Source organism: Neomonachus schauinslandi, chromosome 15 (assembly GCF_002201575.2).
Source record: "Neomonachus schauinslandi chromosome 15, ASM220157v2, whole genome shotgun sequence".
NCBI classification, from domain to species: Eukaryota; Metazoa; Chordata; class Mammalia; order Carnivora; family Phocidae; genus Neomonachus; species Neomonachus schauinslandi.
The window spans coordinates 2,293,565-2,316,916 of NC_058417.1; the positions used below are offsets into that span (position 1 = coordinate 2,293,565).

General features: G+C 62.2%; 6 protein-coding genes across 6 annotated transcripts in view; all 6 read left to right on the plus strand.

Annotated features, from left to right (window-relative positions):
• The window catches only part of NLGN2 (neuroligin 2), a 17,636-nt gene extending 14,143 nt beyond the window's left edge, over positions 1-3,493 (plus strand). Inside the window, exons 8-9 of the mRNA XM_044921536.1 lie at positions 1-911; positions 3,454-3,493. The exon at positions 1-911 is cut by the window's left edge and continues 46 nt beyond it. Of these exons, the coding sequence (XP_044777471.1) occupies positions 1-585 (585 nt within the window). The 3' untranslated portion in view covers positions 586-911; positions 3,454-3,493. The remainder of the gene's footprint in view (positions 912-3,453) is intronic.
• SPEM1 (spermatid maturation 1) lies at positions 3,210-4,456 on the plus strand. Its single transcript, XM_021694661.1, has 3 exons — positions 3,210-3,353; positions 3,454-3,511; positions 3,723-4,456. The coding sequence occupies exons 1-3, from the start codon at positions 3,210-3,212 to the stop codon at positions 4,454-4,456; spliced, it is 936 nt and encodes a 311-aa protein (XP_021550336.1).
• Positions 4,457-6,460: 2,004 nt separating this feature from the next.
• SPEM2 (SPEM family member 2) lies at positions 6,461-8,224 on the plus strand. The gene is made up of 3 exons (XM_021694853.1): positions 6,461-6,598; positions 6,747-6,804; positions 6,951-8,224. The coding sequence occupies exons 1-3, from the start codon at positions 6,461-6,463 to the stop codon at positions 8,222-8,224; spliced, it is 1,470 nt and encodes a 489-aa protein (XP_021550528.1).
• Positions 8,225-8,967: 743 nt separating this feature from the next.
• Positions 8,968-12,842, plus strand: SPEM3 (SPEM family member 3). Its single transcript, XM_044921794.1, is given in 4 exon segments — positions 8,968-9,105; positions 9,245-9,302; positions 9,402-12,802; positions 12,804-12,842. Coding segments are annotated over 4 exon segments (3,636 nt in total).
• A 1,898-nt stretch (positions 12,843-14,740) lies between these two features.
• On the plus strand, positions 14,741-16,782 carry TMEM102 (transmembrane protein 102). The gene is made up of 2 exons (XM_021694672.1): positions 14,741-15,379; positions 15,464-16,782. Exons 1-2 carry the CDS (start codon positions 15,166-15,168, stop codon positions 16,780-16,782), a joined length of 1,533 nt encoding a protein of 510 aa, XP_021550347.1. The 5' UTR covers positions 14,741-15,165.
• A 2,062-nt stretch (positions 16,783-18,844) lies between these two features.
• Positions 18,845-22,101, plus strand: FGF11 (fibroblast growth factor 11). The gene is made up of 5 exons (XM_021694673.1): positions 18,845-19,037; positions 20,700-20,810; positions 21,017-21,120; positions 21,398-21,596; positions 21,880-22,101. The coding sequence occupies exons 1-5, from the start codon at positions 18,845-18,847 to the stop codon at positions 21,948-21,950; spliced, it is 678 nt and encodes a 225-aa protein (XP_021550348.1). The 3' UTR covers positions 21,951-22,101.
• Positions 22,102-23,352: the final 1,251 nt, after the last annotated feature.

Consider the following 23,352-nt stretch of genomic DNA (forward strand, 5'->3'; position numbering starts at 1 on the left):
CGCCCGCCGCCGCCCGCCACCCTGCCGCCCGAGCCCGAGCCCGAGCCGGGCCCCCGCGCCTACGACCGCTTCCCCGGGGACTCCCGGGACTACTCCACCGAGCTCAGCGTCACGGTGGCCGTGGGCGCCTCGCTGCTCTTCCTCAACATCCTGGCCTTCGCCGCGCTCTACTACAAGCGCGACCGGCGGCAGGAGATGCGGTGCCGGCGGCTCAGCCCCCCCGGCGGCTCGGGCCCCGGGGCGCCCGGCGGGGGCGCCCTGCTCCCCGCCGCCGGCCGCGAGCTGCCGCCCGAGGAGGAGCTGGTGTCCCTGCAGCTGAAGCGGGCCGGGGGCGTCGGGGCGGACCCCGCCGAGGCCCTGCGCCCCGCCTGCCCGCCCGACTACACCCTGGCGCTGCGCCGGGCGCCGGACGACGTGCCTCTGCTGGCCCCCGGGGCCCTGACCCTGCTGCCCAGCGGCCTGGGGCCCCCGCCGCCCCCGCCGCCCCCCTCCCTCCACCCCTTCGGGCCCTTCCCCCCGCCGCCCGCTAAAGACACGCATCCTAATAACACGCTACCGCACCCGCACTCCACCACTCGGGTATAGGGGGCGGCTGGGGGGAGGCCCTCCTCCCCAGCCCTCCCCTCCCCGCCTGCCGCCGGTGGGCAGCGCGGCTCAGAAGGCAGGGAGGAGGACCGGCCACAGGCTTCCCGCGCGCTCCGGGGGCGCCCCACGGCGGGGAGCGCTAGGAGGACATGGGGTTCCGCACCAGGATGCGTGTCTTTCCCATGCCCAGAGGCCCGTCCTCTTCTCTGGACCGGGGCCTCGGAACAACGGGGGGCTGTTTCGTGCCCTCCTTTGGGACACCAGTCTTCGGTGTGTGGCAACTCGGACGTGTTTTCCCACGTGGAGGCCTGCTTTCTCACGAGGGGGTGTGTTTTCCCATGTGCAGGGTGAGGTGTTTTTTTTTTTGCCGCCCTGGACACATGTTGGCCCCCTCAAAAGAATTCCTGTGGGGATTTGTACCCCAGAATCCCGTTCCCTCATGCCTTCTCCCCCCTCCCCCCACCTCCCCACCCCATGGAGACCCTGGAAGTGGTGTGTTCATGGACAGTGACCCTTGGGAAGGTACCGAGGAAATCAGTCGTCCCCCCCCCACTCCCACTCCGTGCCCCACACCCCCTCTGCCCCAGCGAAGCATGTTTTTCCCCCGTGGCATACGTCAGATGAAGCCCGTGCTCTGCGTAGGATTCCCTGCCAGGGGGAAGGGAGGAGATCCGTGCGTCCCTGTGCTGCCTGGGAACTTGTTTTCCCACGGATCCAGGACACATCTCTCCGAGTGGAAACATGTTCTTGCATGTGGATGTGTGTTTTCCCATGCAGACGGCCCCTTTCCTGCCAGCAATCCCCGGGGTCTGGGGCCTGAGGCCGAGCACTTAGCTCCTCCCTGCCCAGCAGGTGGGGACAGACTTCAGCCTGACCTAAGCTGAGTGTGTGTGGGGGGGGTGTACAAACCCTGGGGGCAAAGCTCTGCCCGTCTCCCCCCCAAGAGATGCCAAGTTGGGGGGCATGGCGTGCCACCCACAGAGGCCATGCATGTTTGACCAAAGCCCTCACTGGGGTCTGAGGACAGCCTTTCCCTCAATCCTCAGACCATTGTTCATCCGTGCCAAACTGGGTTAGGTGGGTTTGAGGGGCGGGGAAGACCCCCAAAATGTGCCAAGGATTCCCCAGTCCTGGGCCAGGACAGGTAAATGTGGGGACAGGTGGGATACGGGGTACAGAAGCGGCAGCGAAAGGGGTCCCGCCTGTGTCTCTCCTCCCTTCCCCGTGTCTCATTCCTCCCTCTCTGCCTCCGTGTCTCTCCTCCCGTCTCTGTCTTCCTCCTTGAAGCCATCCCGTGTCAGCGTGAGAGCACCTTCTCCCCTCAGCCACCCATCCTCTTCTTTGACGAGGCCCCCCCTTCCATCAGCCGCCAGGGCTGAAGGAAAGGAACCGTGGAAGGAGGGCGCAGGCGGGAAAGGCTGGGGAGAGAATGAGGTCAGCGGTGCTGAGGGACAGATGGAGGGGGCAGTGGGGGACGGGGCTCAGGCGGACAATAGCAGGGAGAATTTGAAAGGACACGCGTGCGGGGTGACTGCCCCGGAGAGGAACGGCCCGAGGAGAAAGGGTTTGGCCTCTGGGGAGAAGGACGGTATCAGGAAGGGCTTTAAAGGACACCAGTGGAGGCTGGCCTTTTGCGGGTTCGTTAGTGCCAAACTTGAGTAGGGGGCGGGGGGGCTGTCTTCCGCTGACACCCAGATCCGGGATCCCTGGTCTTGGCTCCCCAGAGCTCTGCCTCCTGTCCCTTCTCCTACCTCCCCCCAGGGAAACTTAGTTCTTTTCTGACCCCTTCCCTTGCCTGATCTAGCTCCTCTCCAAACAGCCATGCCCTCGAAATGCTAGGGACCTGGGCCCTGAACCCTGTAGACAGATGCCCCCCCCAGACTGGGGCATGGGAGGGGGGCTGGGGGACCCCATGATTCAGCCACGGACTCCAATGCCCAGCCCCTCTCCCCAGAACAATCCCCGGACAATCCCACGTCCCTGCCCCAACCCTTCGCGGCTCTGTACACATTTTTAAACCTGGCAAAAGATGAAGAGAATATTGTAAATATAAAAATTTAACTGTTGGTGGTGCCTGCTGTGATCGGGGGCGGTGTCGGTGGGGGGGCTCCGAGGAACTAAGCCTCAGGGCCGCCACTCCGCCAGTGAGGGAGAGGGAGGTGGTCCGAGCCCACAGCCCATTTCGGGGAGCGGCTCGGAGCGCCGGGAGAAAGGGGGGAGTGGGTGCTGGGGTAAGGTTGCCACGGTAGCAGGGTTGTGTGGGGAGTTCCGATCAGGGCCCAGGTGTGTGCAGAAGCCTGAGGCTGGTGTAGAGAAGGAATGGCTGGGGGCTCATGGGGGCAGATACCAGACAGGCCAGGGGGCGTGGGGGCCGGTCCAGGTGGCTGGTTACGGGGACAGGAGTGCCAGGTGCAGGGTTCGGCCTCTGCCAAGGCCTGGGCCCAGGCTGGAAGGTCAACCACGGCCCCGAGACTCTGCTTCTTGGCACATTGTGAGGGAGAGCCCGGCATCATTGTGACCCGCTTACCCCCAGGAGTCCCTGGGGCAGGCAGGCAGGCGGCTGGTGGATGCTGTGGGCACAGTGGGCTGGGGGCCTAGGGGCCCCGGTGGCCCTAGGGACCCCCATGGCCATGGCTGAGCGGCCACGGCCCGGGTGGGCTTCGTATCACAGCTCCAACACCAACAGTTGTCAGGACCTGGGCAACTCCATCCTGTTGCTCCTGGGCCTCATCATCTGCATTAATATTAGCATCAATATGGTGACGCTGGTCAGGGTGGGGCCAGGCGGGAGGGCGCTGGCAGGATGGGGGCGGCGGAAGGCCTGGTGGCCAGGGCCAGCCCGGGCTCACTGTGTCCTCCCTCACCTAGCTCTGGCGCCGGCTCCGTGGCTTCTTACACCAAGTGTTCCATATTGTTTATGAGAAAGGTAAGCGAGGGAGGCCGGGGGCACAGAAGAGGCAGGGACCCGGCCTTCTAGCCTTGATCCGGAGCTGGCCCCTTCCCCGCCCGCCCTCCCCGTTCAGACACTACAGCGGGGCAGCCTCTGCCCCTGCACCCTGCCCCCCCACCCCGTCCCCGTCCCCGTCCCCTCAGGAGCCAGCCTCCCCACCAGCCTCCCGGCTCTCCTTGATCCACAGAAGCTTCTAAGTCATCCTCACCGGGGAAGCAGCCCCAGCCTCCGAAGCAGAGCGCCCCTGCAGTCCACCTCCGATGCACCGTGGACCCTGTGAAAATGACTGTGACCCCCCCACCCACTCGCCACCACCGCCACCGGGGCTCTTCCGGCCGCCGTGCCCACCGCCCGGTAGCCTGGGCCCCTGACACGGACGACGACGAGAAGCCCCCACACCAGCACCCGGCAGTGTGCTCCCACCACTGGGATCAGCCGGCAGACTGGCAGGGCTTCCAGTCCAGCCAGGGCTTCTGGGCTCCCTGGCCCCAGGATGCCGTGGAGCCCCCTCCCCAGACCATTCGCTTCCAGCAGACCGTAGAAGGAAGGCCCCTCAAAGGAGAGATGCGGTCAGAGCTGGGCCTCGAGGCCTACGTGTACCCGGTGAACCCCCCGCCCCCGAGCCCACAGGCCCTGAGCCACAAGAACAGTGGGGCGGGGGCCCAGGCCGAGCTGGAGGCGTGCGCCCCCTCCCCGCCGGCCCCGCCGCCCGTCCAGGGCCCAGCCATTGTCCCTGACATCCCCCGGCGCCGCTCCTCGGGCCGCGTGGTCTACGACGCCCGAGACGTGCGGCGGCGGCTCCGGGAGCTGACCCGCGAGGTGGAGGCCCTGTCCCACTGTTACCCCCTGGGCTCCCCATCCAGCAACGTGGCCGAGGGCACGGGCAAGGACTGGGTGTACCGTTCTGTGGCAGAGAGGTGACTGGGACAAAAATAAAAGGAAGAGAGGAGGTGGTCTGCGGTGGTATGGGGGGGAGTCAGGGCCCTCGGCGAAGGGTCTCCCTGGCAACAGGGACCTCGAGAGCCCCAGGGACCCTCTTCAACCCCTTGGCTTCCCCGGGGCCCTGCCCTCAGTTCTCTCCCAGCCCCTCTGGGTCCCAACGTTCCCACCTGCCGCTCCCCTGTTTTCTTTCGTGCCCAGAGCAGCGCCCCCAGATCCCGGCCCAGATCCTCAGGCAGGCCTACGCTAGAGGGGAGACCCCACCCCCGTGGCCCTAGCCCCTCGGCGGCCTGGTTTCTGCCGCAGCCCAGGGCTGGCGCGCTTCCCTGGCCTCCCCCCCAGAGCCCTGGTTTCTTTGAGCAGGGCTGGCTGAGAGGGAGGGTGTCCAGGCCCTCACGATTCCCCAGTCAGGACCCAAAGCTCCTGTGCCCACGAGCAGGCTCGGAGCGGAGGACCAAACACTGGGGACATTCTCGAGGGCTGCCCTCTGGGACCTCACTGCTCTGATTAGCACCTGCCTGTCACCAGCGAGGAGACCGAGGCTCAGGGAGGGCAAGTGACTAATTCACGGTCACACAGACACCAGGGATCAAGTCCCCGCGCAGCTTCAGAAGCTCCGGGCTCTGCTCCCGCAGGGAGACTGCATTCCGGAGTCAGCCTGGCCCCTCAGACTCCCCCTGCCTCAGTCTGCCATGTGAAGGCATCGGAGCGTGCCATCCACACACAGCGGGAAAATCAGGCCCTACCTCCTCCTAGGCAGCGGGCCTCGTGCCCGCACACCCGCCCACGTGGGCGCATGGACACACGCACGCGGCCGCTCGAGGGCTCGGGAACCAGAAGCCCCGGGGGGGCGCCCAGGCCGAAGGAACCGGACCCCACCCTCTGTAGCAGATGCGTTCCTGGAACGTGGCCAGGCAGGCCTTCTGTGAATCAGCCTGCTGCTTCCTTCGCCTTCATTCCGCCCCCACTGTTGATCTTTTTAAGTTGATTCCATTCAGTGAGTACGTATCGAGCACCTACTATGTGTTTGGAGGCTCGGAGGGCAACACCTACTGGCTGTTGCTTTATTTCTGTCGAGTTGTTCACCCGCATCCCGACAAATGACTCGAGGCCCCCAGGGCACCACTTCCACGGACCCCAGTGATGAACCTGCTTCAGAACGAAGGCTCCTTTTGTCCTATCCACAATTACATCTATTTTGTGCTTTGTGCGTTTCATGGGGTTTTCTTAAGGGGGGAGCTAACAGGTTTCCAGCTTGGAGGGCTAGGTCCGTGGGAGGGCAGTTGGTTAGGAAGGGGAGAGAGCACGGTCGGGGTGGTCCCCGGCAGAGGCAAGCAACCCGGGGCGAGCAGGAAGTCAGTCTTGCTCCGAAGCAAGGGGGCCAGTGGGCTCGGTGACCACACGGCATAGGGCTGCAATCCTTGGCCAGGAAGGGGTGGGCAGGGTAGGTGCTAGAGGAATTACGGCAGGGAACGGGAAGGACGGGGAGGGACTGGCACAGTGCGGCGACCCCGGAGGGGACTCTTGCTGTCACCCTAGCTGCTGGCCCCAAGTAGGCATGGGTGGAGGGGACCAACTTCACAAGGTGCCTTGATGTGTCAAGAGAACAATGACACGGAGGAAATCCTTTACGGACGACTCAGTCCCTGTGAAGACCGTCTTACAACTATAGCGACCATGTCTTCAAATCAGGAATCAGGTGGTGACTTAAGCAGGCCCCTGTGGAGACAGGGAAAGAATGAGCTCTGGGATATCCGGGGACAGGGCCGCATTAAGTGGCAGCCAAGGGCAGAGACGGCCATTTAAGGGCAAGCCGAGTGGACAAAAGCGTGGCCACCTCTGCATTGTGACTCCCCCCAATGTGCCTCATTATGACCCAACCCCCTCCCCCGCTGGTAGGTGTCCCCAGGTCCCGGCATGAGTACAGTGTGGTCGGGGCTGGTGGGGGGGGGGGGCGGGCCCAGGTGGCCGTAGGGCCCCCCCACCATGGAAAACCAGCTTTGGTACGACAACGTGGGGTGCTGCAATCAACACCAGGAACACCTCCAGGATCCGGAAGACATACTGCTTCTGCTGCTGGGCCTCGTAGCTCTCGTCAACATTGGGATCAACGTGGTAACTGTGGTCAGTGATGGTGGGGGACAGCCCCCGCGGCTAAGAGGGCTGAGGGTGGGAGCCTCTGCCTGCAGGAGTGTGGTCTTGGCTGGGAGCCGGGGGGGGGGGGAGGGTAGAGAGCCTCCTGGTCTTCACTCGCACCCCACACTATCCCCAGATGTGGCATGGTCTCCAGAATGCCTTAGACAAGATGCTCTGTTGGATTAATCAGAAAAGTAAGTATGGCAGCAAGAGAGGTCGGGGATCCCCCCACCCCCCGCCCAACACCACCAGCACAACCCTAGAAACCCAGGCCACCCTGTTCCCAGCCCTGAGCTCTTCTGACAGTCGCCCTGGCCTCACAGACGCTTGTCGCCCCCAGGTGAAACCTTGCAGGCTTGTGAAGGTTCCACCAAAGATCCCCCCGCCAAGGCCCGAGACGTCCACATCCACTGCACCCTGGAGCCCGTGGAAGTGAAGCTGGCCCGGCCCACTTGCTACCCCTCTTCCTCCTGCCGCCGGCTGGGCAACCCCCGCCCCCGCCGCCGCGGCCCCCACCAGCGCCTCGGCCACCACCGTCCCTGCAGCCACCAGTGGGGGCTGAAGAACCAGAGGCACTTCCCCCACAACCCCTCAGCCTTCCGTAGCCCCCGTCGCGGCCGCAAGATGTCGCAGCTGCCGGGGGTGTCCCCCTTTGACCAGGAGGACCTGGACTCCGACGTGGAGCAGGAGGAGGACCTGGCCTTCCCCCTCCCCAAGTACCCACGGGGCGGCTGGGGCAGGCTTTACCCGCAGATGGGCCTGCCCCCCAGCCTGGGGCTGCGGGGCCGCCAGGGTGGGATCCTGGCCAGCCTGCCGCCACCCTCTCTCTACCTGTCACCCGAGCTGCGCCGCATGCCCAAGCGTGTGGAGGCCAAGTCGGAGCTGAGGCTGCAGTCCTACGGGCCCCACTGCTCCCGGTCCCGAATCTGGGGCACTATGGAGGCAGAGCAGTGGGCCTCGTCTCTGCCCGCTCTCTGCCTGCTGCCCCCGAATCCCTCCTGGGTCCCCGCGGGGTACGACCCTTACCCGTCCAGCGGCCAGCTGCTCTACGACTCCAGGGATCAGCGGCGGCGGGGCCTGGAGGGCTCTGAGCCTCCGCCCACGCTGGTGTCCCGGGGCTTCCTCCAGGCGCACCCACGGAGCCTCCCCGGCCACGGCCACGGCCACGGCCACGCTTACGGCCAGCCCACCCGCAGCCCGCACCCATCCACGGGTCACCTGAGCTACAGCCCCCGGGAACCCCACGAGGTCCGGCGCCGGGCCGCCGAATGGGCTGAGGCCCTGCCCGCCCGGCACCCTCTGACGGCCTCCACCTCCCTCACCATGCTGGGCGAGACCTCCTACCAGCGGGCCCCGGCCCCCAGCTCGGCCCGGCTCCCCCATTCCAACCAGCCCCTGCCCGAAGTCCAGGCTCCCGAGGTCCCCCAGCCCCAGCCCACCTTTGTGCCGCTCAGCAGGAACCCCGGGGGCACTGCCGGCTACCAGGTCTATGACAGCCTGGAGCTGAAGCGGCAGGTGCAGGAGAGCCGAGCGCGGGCCACCTCCCTGCCCCCGCCGTCCCCCTCCGCCTCGCGGCCCTCGGTGCCCAGGAGCCGGACCGGGAAGCTGCACTGACCCGCGGCGACTGTGGGTGGCGGGCCGGGCACGGAGACAGGAATAAAGAGCAACGGAGTCCAGGAAACACTGTGGTGTGTTTTGGGCCTTGGAAGGGCCACTTCTGTCAGCCTGGGTCCCGGCTTCTCAGCACCAGGCTCCAAGTGGCTGTGGCCACAGGCCCCCACCCCCACCCCCCCGCAGGACTGTGCTTCCCGCCCCGTGCCCTACGGAGGTCCTGCAGCGGCAGACTCCAAACCATCTGTCTCTGAGCACGTGCTCTGGGCATCTGCCCTCCCCGATCCGAAAGTGGGCTCCGAGGCTCAGCCCCACACGACGACGTGGTGAGGTCAGATTCCAGTCCTACCTCTGCCTAGATCCAGGGCCACGGCCCCAGGGAGGGCAAGGAGAAGGCCAAGGCCCTGAGGCCAAGGTCCTCCCAGCCTTAGGAGTGGCCGAGGGGATGGACTGTGTGAGTGTTTGAGGGAGTGAGGCGGGGGCAGTGAGGGAACGAAGGAGGGATGGGGGCCACAGGGCAGGCATGCTGGCTTCTAGCCCCGTCTGACTTTGGGGACTCAGGTTACGAGAACCTGGTTACTAGGGCAGACCGTCCTAGGCCCTCCGTTTCCTCCCCTCCCTCATTGTGACCCCAACACCCGCCCCATTGTGACCCAGTCCCTCTCCCCTCCCCCACCAGAGGAGTCTGGCTCCTAGTGAGTATGTGGGGGCCAGGGGGGGCCCAGGTGGTCCTGGGACCCCCGGCCATGGGTGAGCGAGCCCACCACGGAGCCCAAGTATGCTCTGGCACCAACCCCAGGAAGTGCCAGGACCTAGGAGACTCGATCCTTCTGATTCTGGGCAGCTTCATCTTGCTCAACGTGGGGATCAATGTGGTGACTCTGGTCAGGGCAGGGGCTGCGCAACAGGGTTGGGGAGCCCTGGGGTTCGAAAGGGGCTGAGGCTGCTGGGATGTGGCCAAGCAAGGGCTGGGCTGCAGGGCTCACCACACGTCCGGGCTCCCCCTTCCCCTGCTTCCCTCAGCTCTGGAGGCATCTGAAGAGCTCCTTGCGGATTCTTTTCCATCATTTTTACCCCAAAGGTGAGTGGGCCCCAGCATGGCCTCAAGGGGATGTGGACCTGTCCCCTTTCTCGGGCCCTCAGGAGCCCCGACCCTGTCCCATCCCACGTTTCCCTGCAGACAAGCGACCCAGCTACACAGGCGGACATCCCATGTGCACGCACTGCTCCATGGACGCCAAGAACCTGTGTTCGAGAGTCTCCTCCCGCTTCCACGGGCGCCCGGGCTTCCTGGTCGGGTACCCCAACCACCTCAACTCCTGGATACCAGACACGAATGACGAGAAGGCTTCTGGGTGCTGCTGGATGCCGCCTCAGTGTGGGCACGCCGGGGCTCCCCTGGATGCTCCCGGGGGACCATGGAAGGAGGGGGTGATGGGGGCTGGGGAGGCCCCTCAGGTCACAGCCTTAAAGGCCCGGGCCCGCTTCAACTCCAGGCACCAGGCACCTTCCCAGTTCCCCAGGATGAGCAAGGTGGACATGGTTCCCCTCCTCTTGCCCCACGAGAGCAAGACCAACACCCCAGACTATGACCCAGCCCATGCCCCGGCCCAGACCCAGACCCACTCCCCAGCCCACACCCCTGAGCACAGCACCCCCCTGGCCCGGGCCCAGACCCAGATGCAGACCTCATCCCCAGCCCACACCCATGAGCACAGCACCCCCAAGGCCCAGGCCCAGGCCCAGACCCAGACCTCCCCCCGCGCCCACGCCCCTGAGCCCACCACCTGTCAGGCCCACAGCTCTTCCCTAGCCCATGCCCCTGAGCATACCACCCCCTGGGCCCAGACCTGCTCCCCAGCTCACACCCTTGAGCATAACCTGCCTCAGGCCCAGATCCATTCCCTAGCCCAAGCCCCAGAGTATAAACCCCTCCAGGCCCGTACCTGCTCTGCAGCCCTCACCCCTGAGCACATCACCCCCCAAGCCCAGACCTGCTCCCCAGCCCATGCTGCCGAGCACACCCCTGTCCTGGTCCATGGCCCCGAGCACACCTCAGTCCAGGCCCATACCTACTCCCCAGGCTTCACCCCTGAGCACACTCAGCACACCCCTGCCCAGGCCCATGGCCCTGAGCACACCTCAGCCCGTCCCCTGGGTCACACCCCTGAGCCCGTAATAGCCCATGCCCCAGCCTGCACTCTGGCCCATGCTCATCTAACCTATACCCATGTCCCTCACCCCCTGGTCCCTGCTCCCACCTCTGCCCCAGCCCCTCCCCCAGCTCCTGTCCCAATCTCTAGGCCAACCCCCGACCCAGCTCTGGTCATGACCCTGACTACCACTCCTGTCTCTGTCACCACCCGTACCCCCATCCTAACTCCTATTCCCTCTACCCTGACTGCCTTCGGCCAAGGCCTCTCCACAGGCCACGTAGTCTACGATGCCCGCAGGGTGAAACAGAATGTGTGCCGTGTGTGTCCCCCGCTAAAATTTGGGTATTCCAGAAGGGACGTGGGCACCCTCCCCAGGCCCCAAGAGGGGCAGGGTCTGGCCGGCTCTGGGACAGCTGAGCCAACATCGAAGCAACACAGTGGGGACTGTGCCAAACCGCCCCCCACAGGCTCCGTGCTGGGCTACCTGGAGCTGGGGGATGTAGAATGGAAGATCTCAAATGATGCCAAAGACAAGTTCTTACAGCCCAAGACCTTCCCTTATTTCAGCTTCCATCCCTGCAGTTCTGAGAGGAGAAACACAGACTCCCAGACTCCGGTCTACCCCAAACTCCTGGTCTACTCCAAGGATGCCACACCTTCTCAACCTTGCTTTCATTCTCCAACCGGTGCCCAGAGCTCACTGAGCACCATCCCTCCCCCATGCACTCTTTCTCTGCCTCTTACGTCTCCCAGATCCTTTGTCCCTCATCAACCCTCCGACCACCAGAAGCCCTCCACCTCAATGCAACCCCCCACCTTCCCCCCAACCTCCAGGTCTTCTCAGTCCATCCCCTCTTCCCAGTTCCCCATCCCTCCACAGTTCTCTAAGACTTTCCAACCCCCAATCCAACCCCAACCCCCTGAACTTCAGGGGAGTCGAGGCCTCAACCAAGATTCTGGCCTCCGAAGGACTTCAAGCCCTTCAAAGGACTTGAGAGTTCCCAGGAACCCAGGCCTTACCCAAAATCCAGGCCTCTACAAGAACCCAGGCCTTGTTCAAGATCCAGGCCTAAACAAGCCCCCAGGCCTTATTCAAGACCCTTATCTCTGCAAGAGTCCAAGCCCTTCCCAAGATTCTGGACTTCACAAGAATCTGGTCATTACCCAAGATTCTGGCCCCCAAAAGAGCCTAGGTCCTACTCAAAATGCAGGTATCTTTAGAAGCCCATGTCTCGCCCAACCTTGTGGCCTCCACAAGAACATACCATTTCCCCAAACTTCTGACATTCAGGGGAGCTCAGGCTTTATGCAAAACTCTGGAGTCTATAGGAATCTAGAACAAAACCAAGAGACTATACACTGTAAAAGTCAAGATCTCTCCCAAACTACTGGCCTCCATAATAGCCCAGGCCCTTCTCAAGATTCTGGAATTTACAAGAGTGCAGGTAACGCTCATGAGCTGGGAGTCTCTAGGAGTCTAGGCCTTCCCCAAGATTCTTGCCCACAGAAGAGCCTATACCAAGACTCTGGAGTCAACAAGAGCCCAGGCTTGATCCAAACCTCTGGTCTCCATAAGGGCTCAGGCCTTACCCAAGACTCCGGAGACTACAAGAATCCAGGCCTCACTGAAGATTCTGGAGTCAACGGGGACCTAGGCCTTACTCAAGATTCTGATCTCCGTAAGAATCCAAGCCTTACACAAGCCACCGAAGTCAAAAGATGTGGCCGTACACAAGACGATGGAATTTACAGGAGCCCGGAATATATCCAAGACCCTAACTTCCACAAGTACCCAGGAATTAATCAAGATCCTGGCCCCAATAAGGGCCCAGCCCTTACCCAAGACCATGGCCTCCCCAAGACTCAAAGCCTGACTGGGGAATCCAGGCTCCACAAGGATTCATCCCTTATCTCAAATCCCAACCACCACAAGAACCCAGGCCCTGCTGTAAGTACCGACTCAGTCCAAGTCTTGGGCCTACCTCACACCCCAAAGTCATCACTGTGCCTGACGAAGTCTCGTGTATCTGAGGAGGCTCCTCGGAAGGAAGATGCGCAACAGCAGCTACCATGGACTTCTGTCCCACTGAGTCAGAACTCCAGCTCCTCCAAGCCCCAGGTGATGATCTACAATGACCTGCAAACCTTCTCAGAGGTCCCTTTGCTAATTGAGCTGCAGCCATCCTCCCGGCGAGCAGGCAGCCGGGACTGGGTGTACCGTCCTGTGGATACAGCGCCCTCAGCCTACCAGAGCTATCGCCGGATGTCTATGCCTCCCAAAATCAACTGGAAGCCCTACTGCCCTGGGTCGGGCACCCGGGTAGGGCATGTGGTCTTTGATGCCCGCCAGAGACAGTTTGGGGTCGGCAGGGACAAGTGTGAAGCTCTGTCTCCCAGGCGCGGTCGCCAAGAGGCATCCAGCAACCCCCTGGAGACCAACAAGGAGTGGGGATATCAGTGTGTGATGAGGACCTTGGAAAAAGAGGGGACAAAGGTGCATCAGGAATAAAGAGGCAAGAGAAGTGTTCTGTGGTTGTTTGGGAACATCTACCCCAGCCCTGTTCCTGATGCTGGCCACCCACAGGGCCTGATGAGGACTGGTACTATATTTTCTCCTGCATCCCTGCATGGCAAAACCCCCAATCCCCAAGGGCTAGAGCTGCATTGTCCAATACAGTAGCCACAAGCCAAATGTGGCTGTTAAAATGCAAATTACTTAAAATTCATAAAATTTAGGAACACCTGGCTGGCTCCGTCGGTAGAACACGTGACTCTTGATCCCAGGGTCGGGAGTTCAAGCCCCACGTTGGGCATGGATGGAGCCTACTTTAAAAAAAAAAAAGAAAAAAACTTAAAATTTAAAATTCTGTCCCTCAGTCTCATTATCTACATTTCAAGTGCTCAATAGCCACGTGTCTACTATAATGGACGGCACAGATTTAGAACATTTCCACCGTCACAGAAAATCCTATTGGACAGCAATGCTTTAGAGTTTAGAGAAACTTCCCTTTCCCTTGCCACTCAAACCCAGCATCTTCAAAGCTCCCACAGAACCCAGAGAACTTAATTGTTTTCAGTGTGACTGAGAGGCCACCCTCCGGGGAGGAGGGATGAGGTAGGGAAGCCCTATACACCTGATTGCCCCCAGACTGTGAGAAAGAGCCCAGCCTTCAGTTTTCCCCCTCTGGTCTCTTGGGTCACAGCCAGGTATATGGAGACCTGCCTCCCCAGTTCTGGGCTGTGTTTTGGGGCTTGAGGTTGCGGAGGGAGAAGAGCTTTCTTTGTCAGTGACTAGGAACCCCTGAGATCGGGGCTCCCCAAATCGAGCTCTGGATTCTGAGAGTCCCCTCCTTCACAGTCCTTTGCCATGGACATAGGCCTATCTCACTTTGGACATAGTTCTTCCGGTGGTGGGGGGATGGGGGAAGTCCTGGTCTAGCGGTGGGTTGGTCTGATCCGCGTGCGGGGCCTGTCCCTGGTTTTTCTGTGGTTCTGTCTTCTCATTCTGGCTCCCAGTCTCATCCTGGACTAAAGCTGTGTCTCTGGTAGCCATAGTCACTGAACACAATTTCCTTCTCCGGATAGTGTTCCGCTGCCCTGCCCCAGCCCAGTTGAGATTTTCCTCTGGACTTGATTTTCAGTCCTGATAACTCTTCTGTGTACATATATGAGCTGGCAGATCCCAAAGAGTGCGTTCCCTGCTAGCACTCATGTGTCCGAGGTGGGCATCGCCAATACCTATGGCTGTTCCCTCAGTCCAGTGTTTATTCCTGGGTCACCACCTGTGTGTTCTTGCCTGACACGGACTCCAAAGGGATGCCCCCGCACCCAGCTGGGAGCCCCTTTCCAACACCTCTCCGGCCCAGCCCTACTATGTGCAACTTTCGCAGGCTGCAGTCTCATCTCTAAAATGAAGTTACGATTGCATGGACGAACCCTCCTAGATCTAAGTGACCAGAGCTCCTCTACTCACACAAGAGATGTGGAGGCCCCTCTTCCCCCCCCACCCCAGGCCCCTAGGGTATGTCCCCCATTGTTATTTGCTCTTCAGATCCATCCTGTTCCAACCCCACGGAATGTTTGCGTGGGGCCGACCTGGGCTTGAAAGTCACAGAACAGTTGCTCTCCATAGAAACTACAACTTCCATCAGGCACTACTTCAGCGGAACAGGAAAGGATGCGGGGGCGTGCCCTCAACGCCCCGGTAGCTCGGAAGACAAACTGCAACCCCCAGGAAGCGCGAGATCTCAGCAGAGTGAAGAGTGACCGATCTCCGGCAGGAGGCGGGGCCGGTCGGGAACCACCCGCACCGCCTCCAGAAAGGGGCGTGGCCGCAGCTTGGGGGCGTGGCCTCGGGCTACAGGAGGAAGTTACCTGTTGAATCGTTCTGTCCGCTCGCTTCCCAACCCTTGCAGCTATCCCTAAGAGGGAAGCCGCAGACCACAAGCCTCTTCCGAAAGAGAGGTAAGGGGAAGTAGAGCAGGGGCGGCCGCGGCGACTCGCTATTACATCTCGCAGGAGGGGCCCAACAGCTACTTTTTACCTGCTGAGTCAGGTGGGCCATTCCATGGGGGCGGGGACCATCATTTGAGAAAAGGGCAACGGCGTTGGAGGTATTTATTTGTTCGTTTTCAAGACTAAATTTAGAGCCCTTCAGCTGCAGACCCGTTGACGAACTGCCTGGGGCACTCTCGCGGCCTCGAGAGGAGAGAAGAACGCGGGCGACTTTTTGGCAGCAAAGGAACCGTCCGTCTAAGCGTCCTCCCTAACCCCAAACGGCTGAGCCACATGGCTTCCGCGGTCTGGGGGAGTGCGCCCTGGTGGGGGCCGCCGCCCCCAGCCCCAGCCCGGCCGCTCACGGACATCGACTTCTGCTCCGGGGCGCAGCTGCAGGAACTAACCCAGCTGATCCAGGAGCTGGGTGTGCAGGAGAGCTGGAGTGACGCGCCCAAGCCGGGACCAGACCTCCTCCGGGCCAAGGACTTTGTCTTCTCTTTGCTTGGTAAGTAACTCTCCCTGCCTTCAGCCCCTCCCCACCCCGCCCGGGCTTTGGGTCATGCCCTCCCGAACCCGTCTCTTCCCGTAGGTCTTGTTCACCGTCGGGACCCCCGCTTTCCTCCCCAAGCAGAGCTCTTGCTGCTTCGTGGTGGGATTCGCGAGGGCTCCCTGGATCTGGGACCTGCACCCCTAGGTCCTTACATCCGGGGACCTCATTACGACGCCGGCTTTACACTCCTAGTGCCCGTGTTTTCGATAGACGGCACTGGGCCGGAGGTGCAACTGGACGTGGAGTCCTGTTACGCGTGGCTGTGCCTCCCAGAGCAGATACGCGGAACCTCGATCCGGGAGGCTTGGCAGGATTGCCTAGGACCTCCAGTCCCAGGAGGACGTGATTCCAGCCACCGAACCGAAAGCGAAGGAAGTCCCAAGGGCCGGCAAAGCTCCACGGACCAGCGGCACGGTGATGTCACTGAACCTGAGCCAAACGTGTCTTTGGAAAAATCATCGAGTAACGTTCTGGGGCCTGAGCCGCCTGGGCAAGACATAATCGATCTTGGCTTTTCTGCCCCACCGAAAAACCTGAATGGTGACGTCACCAAAGCAGCCGTCCTTAGCCCCGTCCCACAGCCGTGGGAGGATTGGGAGGCATGGCCCACCCTTTGCCCCGCCCAGGTGGCTGCGTGGTTCTTTGCTTCACTGGCCGCGGTCGCCGAGTCCCTGTTCCCGGTCCCGGGTGCCCCACGCTTGGTCCACGCAGCCCGCCACGCGGGGTTCACCACCGTCCTCCTGGCCACGCCGGGGCCCCCGCGCCGCGTCCTGCTCTTCGACCTGATTCCCGTGGTGTCCGTGGCCGGCTGGCCCGAGGGTGCTCGGAGCCACTCGTGGGCCGGCCCGCTGGCCTCCGAGTCGTCATCCTTCTACCTGGTGCCCGGCGGCCACACCGAGCAGCCGGGCGCCTCCGGCTGGCAGCTCTGCTTCGCCCGCCAGGAGCTGGCGCTCAAGGCGCGCATTCCCGCTCCGCTGCTGCAAGCGCACGCGGCGGCCCAGGCGCTGCTGCGCCCGCTGGTGGCGGGGACCCGGGCCGCGGCGCCCTACCTGCTGCGGACGCTGCTCTACTGGGCGTGCGAGCGGCTGCCCGCGCTCTATCTCGCGCGGCCCGAGAACGCGGGCGCCTGCTGCCTCGGGCTGCTGGATGAGCTGGGCCGCGTGCTCGAGGCCGGGACACTGCCCCACTATTTTCTGAGCGGCCAGAAGCTCCGTGCGGGGGATGGCACCGCGGCGCTGCTCGGGGCGTTGGCCGGGCTCCGCGGGGACCCAGCCCGCGCCCTGCGCGCCGCGGTGGAGGAGGCCAAGGCTGCGCGCAAGGGGGGCGGCTTAGCGGGGGTGGGAGGCGGGGCCCATTAAAGACGCTGTTCCTACCCGTGTGGAAAAATGCTTCTGTTGGCCTGCGGGATGTGGCGGGAGCTGCCAGCCCCTCGCCTAGGAGACACACCGAGCGCCCCGGGGCCGAAGAGCACAGCCTAAAAGGCCCCTTCGCGGGTTCCTCCCCGCATCCTCCTGCCCCGTCCCTGGCACAGGTCGTCCCATTTCTGGCCTCTCTACTCCCCAAGTCTGTGGCCAGCACCCCTCCCGGCCCGGTGCATCCTCCGGCCACCATCTTCCCCAATTTTTATGGTCTTTTAGGAGTCAGTAGGGAAGGGGTGGGGGTGCATATTTGCCGACAAAACGCAGAAGGAAGGTATGGAGACCAGGGACTGACCGATTTGGCTCACACAAAATCGGAGAGATTAAAGAAGGCCGGGTTGCGACCCGGGCTGGATCTCACCACCACCCCTCCCCTACGCAGTTAGTCCCCTCCCAAGTTCTGCCCTCCCAAGCCGGGCAGTAGGGTCCCTTTCTCCATTCTCCCAGCGTCCGCCATTCCATCCATCTTAAGCCCAACCTCTCCTCCCATCCAGGGTTCCGTTTTGTGCAGTCACCTCCTGGTCTCTCCTCCTCTGAACCCCAAGACGTGCGGCCTTGCCTCGGCTCCGTCTGCCTCTAAGACCGTCCCCACTCCCTGCCTCCGAGGAACCCCGGGGTTCCGCCCGCCCTGCTGCGCCCCCCTCTTTCCCGGCGTCTCCGCCCCCTGCCCCGCCCCCGGGCCGGCTCTCAGAGGAGGGGGAGCTGCTGTCGCCGCCGCCTCGGCTCCCCACTGCCGCCGCCGCCGCCGCCGCAGCTCTGCTTGGTCCAGCCGCCCGGCCCAGTGCTCTGACTTCGCCTGACCAGGGCGCTCTGCGGAGACACCCTTCCTCCTTGCTGGGGGTCCGGGGCGCCTAGCCCGGCGTGGGGGGAAGCTCCGCTGGCGAGGGACAGGGAGGGAGGAGCCTGGAACCGGAGCCAGCGCCACCCGTCGCCGGATCAACAAGACAGGACAGGTTGAGGGGCGTCGGGGAAGGAAGAGGGGTGCTATAGGCTGTCCCAGGGAAGACGAGAAGCCCTGTCGCAGAAAGCTCCGATGCACTCTGACTTGTAGGGGGCCTGTTCACATTTGGGAACTGGTGATAACGTGGGTGCGCTCCTCTCGGGGGGCTGGTTGGATTGGAGGGCGTGGGATCTAAGCAGCACCAGCTGTCCCCGAGGAAATTAAGGGGCAACCAGGAAAAAAAAAAACCAAACCGGATGCTCCTTATCTCGAGGTGACAGAGACCCTCCAGACAACCACCTGGTGTATCCACTAGGAAGGGCGGATTTGGAGGTGACTTCAAAAGGAGTGGAGGGTGACAAGGTGAGGAAGGGGGCTCGGCAGGTGGAACCATGTACCACTAGAAATGGGGGTGACTTGGTGAAAAAAAGGTATTGTCCAGAGACAGGGTCTGGGAACCCCTAATCGCTGAACGGGGACAGCCTGGGTTTTCCCAGTTTGGGGGGACTTCACTGAAAAAAGTGGGGGATCCTTTCCACTTAGAGGGTGGCAAAGACACCAAGGTTGGGTTCCTCCCTGACATTGGCAGTGCCCCAGTAGGGATGGGGTTGAGCTAATATATTCAAAGCTGAGGACCCGCACCCTTTAGGTTACAAGAGTGGATTTGGCAGGAGTGCGGGTCCCCAAAATAGGGTGGAAAGGTGCCTGGGGGTACTGGAACCACAGCTTGCAAATTTTGAGGGTCTCGACTTTGGCCTAAGGAAAGTGGGGACAGGGACGGTGGAGAACAGGGAAGTGGGTAGTTTTCAGTAGGGGGCAAAAGTTGAGGGTGGGGTCAACAGATACATAAGCTGCTGGGTCCAGTGGAGCTAGCACAGGACCCAAGGGTGAGAGCTGGCGGCTGGGGGGGGGGGGGGTCTGGGGCTTATCCTCAGGTCCCGTGGGTGAGGCGGGGAGTTGGGACCCCAGCGTCAAAGAGCATGCCCTGGTGAGCGGGCTTCTCTTGAGGAGCCCAGCGCTCCGGGCGCTTGCCGGTTTGGGGGTGTCTCCTCCCGGGGCGCCATGGCGGCTCTGGCCAGTAGCCTGATCCGGCAGAAGCGGGAGGTCCGCGAGCCCGGGGGCAGCCGGCCCGTGTCGGCGCAGCGGCGCGTGTGTCCCCGCGGCACCAAGTCCCTTTGCCAGAAGCAGCTCCTCATCCTGCTGTCCAAGGTGCGACTGTGCGGGGGGAGGCCCGCGCGGCTGGACCGCGGCCCTGGTGAGTGGCTGGAGCGGGGTCTCCGGGCCTGGGGTCTCTCCGCCTGGGAGGTTGAGGCCAGGGACTCCGAAGGACGGGGCCCGACTGAGGGGGGTTCCCCGAAAGTGAAAGGGGGTGGGCCAGGACCACACAGTCTCTGCTAGACGATGCCTCAGTTTCCCGTCTTTTTTGCCCATAACCCCGAGTCTCCTTGCTGTCGAGGGCAAGGGGAAGGCTTGGGGGGCTAGGTCTGGTGCTCCGAAGCCTCGCGGCTCCGGCTCGCCCCCCGCCCCCTCCCCAACGCAGGAGTCCCCACCCCCACCGTCCGCCGCCTACGTGCCGGCTCTCGCGATTCTTTCAATGCCGGGCGGAGGGGCCTGGGGGTTCCGGACGCCTGGGTCACCCCGAGGGTTTCTGCAGCTCTGGCAGCCCCGCCCCCGCCCCGGTTCTCCCGCTCCTCCACGCCTTGGCTCCGTTCCCGCTGGCAGGCTAGGCGCCAATCTCCCCAGCTCTTCCCCGGGTGTCCTTGCAGCTACCTCGCCAGCCCGCCCCTCTGTGCGCCCTCCTCGGTGATCTGCGCTTCGAGAGGGGAGCCGGCCACCCCCCATTACCCCCTACGCGACTCCGAAGGCGGCTCCCACATGCTCGGGGGACCCTCTGCCGCGAGGAACTCAGACCCAGTACCGGGCGAGAGACTCGCTCGGAGACGGGAGGGGGGGGTCGTACCACCTACAAGGGGGTACGGGGAAGTCGGCCGAGAGCAAGCGACGGGGAAGGAGAGTGGTGAGGGTTGGCGCGTGGTCCCCGTCCAGGCAGGACTGGCAGGAGTCCCTCTGGCCCCGCTCCCGCCTGCTCCCAGCCCCCCTAGGGGTAGCCCCCTCGTGCCCTCCTCCCCCCGCCGCCGGCCCTCCGTAGTGGTACGGTCCGCAGCCCACCCTTTGAGTGGGACCCGGCCCCCACGTGACTCCGCCTGCCTCGCCAGCTCCCGGGCTCCCCTTCCCCCATTTCCTGGGTTTGGTACCCAATGTCCCCTACCTCAGGCGGGTTACCTGGCTGAAGGGGAGAGGCTGGGCCTCAGGGAGGGCTGGGGCCCCGCGAGCCCGCGGGCTGACAGACAGACAGACAGACAGACAGATGGGTCAGTGTCAGACAGGCCGGCACCCGGCCAAGGCAAGGCCCGCGCCAAGCGCGCGGCAGCCGCAGCAGCAGGTGCTGAGTCAGCGTCGGGCCCAGTCCCACCCCCACTCGTGAGGGGGCGCCCCGACCCTGTGGTAACCTCGCCGCCCCCCACAGTCACAAACACACGGGCCCTTCTGCAGTGCCGCCTGCCTCCCTCTGTCCTCTGCCTTCTGATGGCTCGTCCCTCCTCTCCCCTCCCCCCACTTCTGGTGGAGCTGTAGAGTAGGAATTAAGCCATTTAAATAAATTTCAATAAATTAAACGGAAAGCTGGGGGTTAGAGGAAGCAGAAGGGACCTGCACCCCGGCTTCCTCCGGAGTCAGGGAGAGGTGGGAGAGAGCCTGCTTAGAGGGTCAGAGAGCTGGGGCCCTGGGACCCGCGTCCTCCCTGCCCATTCTCCCCTCTTTCTTTCCTCCCGTCCCGCCAAGTGTAGGAATGGTTCTGGGAACAGAGATGTCATCTTCAAAGATGAATGTCTCTCTCTCTCTCTCTCTCTCTCTCCAGAGCCTCAGCTCAAAGGCATCGTCACCAAACTGTTCTGCCGCCAGGGTTTCTACCTCCAGGCGAATCCTGACGGGAGCATCCAGGGCACCCCCGAGGACACCAGCTCTTTCAGTGAGAGGGGAAGCCAGCGGCTGGGTGGGAGGGAAGAGCGCGGGGACAGGAGGTGACATCCTAGTCCCACTTCCGGTGCTGCTGTGTTCAGTCTGGCTCTTGGACCCCCAAGGGAAGCGGTGGAACTGGGCTGGGGCCGTGGGGGGGGGTGCCAGGCTGGGGGCCTGAGGCCCCGGGCACTGATGCCTCCCTCTCTCCACCCCCAGCCCACTTCAACCTGATCCCCGTGGGGCTCCGTGTGGTCACCATCCAGAGTGCCAAGCTGGGTCACTACATGGCCATGAACGCGGAGGGGCTGCTCTACAGCTCGGTGAGACAAGGCTGCGTGGCCTGGGGCTTGCCCCCCCAATCTAGTTTCTTCTTATTCCAGCCCCCTGCACCCCCGAAATCTAGTTTCTAACAATCGGGGGCCGGCCAGACTCTCCCTCATCCCCCCTTTCTCCTAGTTTCTGCGTGGAGTGAGAAGTGGGCCCTCCCAGCCCCAAATGTATGGATTCTATCCTGGCTTGTTCTTCCTTCTTCTGTCTAGTGAGACGTCTTCTTGTCTGTCTGTCTCTGTGTGCCTTTCTGGGTCTTTGTCTCCTCAGCCACATTTCACAGCGGAGTGTCGCTTTAAGGAATGCGTCTTCGAGAATTACTATGTCCTGTACGCCTCTGCTCTCTACCGTCAGCGCCGCTCCGGCCGGGCCTGGTACCTGGGCCTGGACAGGGAGGGCCGAGTCATGAAGGGAAATCGAGTCAAGAAGACCAAGGCAGCCGCCCACTTTGTGCCCAAGCTCCTGGAGGGTGAGTATGGATTGCAGAAAAGGTGGGCCACATGGGAGGGTGCTGGCCTTGACATGGACGTTGAGTGACAGGCAACTTGGGGGCTACAAGTTTTCAAGAGGACACCTGTTATGATGGGTCAAGCCAGGAAGGCTTTGGCCTTTGGGGGTTTGGGGAGCCCTCCTCCTGTGGGTTGGGGTTCCCAGAGGATGAGTTTCAGGGAAGGGCACCCTTTCCGAGCTCTGATTCCTCCTAGGTGTCTCCGTGCCTAATTCTCCTTCCTGCTCCTCTCTCTCCTTCACAGTGGCCATGTACCGGGAGCCTTCTCTCCACAGTGTCCCTGAGACCTCCCCTTCCAGTCCCCCTGCCCCCTAAAATGTAGGCCGTGGACTGGAGGCTCCCTGCCCTTGCATGGAGCCAGCCACTGCCACAGCCTTTGCCCCAGCCCTGCTCCTCGCCCTGCCCTCACCCCTGCCACCACCCTCATGCCCTGAGCAGCCAGGTCCCAGCAGGTGCTCTATCCTGAGGGAGCCAAGGGGCTGACTGTGAACCCCCCCCCCCACCGACTTCCAGCTCCTGGGAGGAGTTCAGAGAGGAGGATTCTGAAAATGGTCCTGCCTGCTCACTTCTTTCCTTCCACACTCACAGCCCCCCAAAGCCTTTTCCCAAGAAGGTGCTGGGGGTTCCCAAACTGACAGAACCAGGACATAAATACTCTGCACCCTGGGCTCAGCCAGTTCCGGGAGCCCTATGCCCTCTTCGTTGCCACTGAGCCATAGATTTATAGGTCTACTGGAGGTCAGGATTAGTTTCCTTTTTGCCCTACTACACCTTCTGCCTTGTTCTGGACAGGTTCTGGAACACCAGGCACCCTAGCCAGGGCCCTTTTTGCACTAAGGCTCTGTGCTGGAATGCTGGCATGCTGCCAGGCTCTGTTCTGGATCCATCAGGCTTCTGTCCTTGACCCAGATGGACCCCTGGTTTCCAAGTAGAGAGAGGCTAGATTTGAGCTCTATCCAGCTGCTGGCCTTGGCCTGAACTAGGACCAGTCTCAGATCACCACAGTTTTAACTTTCTTATCCCAAAGACACCCGATTCTAGAGCATGGTATTCTAGACACACATGGAGCCATACTTCCTTCTGAATCTCAGCTCTAGGACATAGACCACGACTCTCAGCCCTTCCCTCCAGGATGGAACCCGGGCCTATATAGCCATATCAGTGCTCATATAGAGAGTTCTAGACCCACCCTCCTACCTTCTCTAGTAATACCTATTAAAGGTGAGCTCTGGAAAGAACCCAGCTATGATTCACTAAGAACTTTGTTGATGAATCAAGAAATGCTTTTTGTTTTTCCTAAATTTTCTAAAAATCCGATTCTCCCTATAGAATGCTAACCTTATTTTTACATGCAGTTTCTAGCTCCTGTAACTCAGCTGGGGTCCTGCCAGGGAAACAGAGTCTGAGGAAGGGCAGAGGAGTCTGGGAAGGAATCCTTGGCTCATAGCAGGGAACCTGGGATGGCCAAGGGGCCAAACCCATGGCATGTTTTGGCTGTGTCTGGGTTGGGGGGACATGAACACTTAGCTACCTCAGCAGGAATTCCTTCCAGGTCCCCTTTAAAGCTGAGGTCTCTAAGGTAATGGATCTAGTATAAAAAGAACAAACAGGACACAGCCTTGATCCCCAGTACAGAGATCCCAATTCAGCAATAAGTCTCCCCTATAAGTGAGGCCAAGGACGGTGAGGGCCTCTTGGGCTCTAGACCTCATATAAC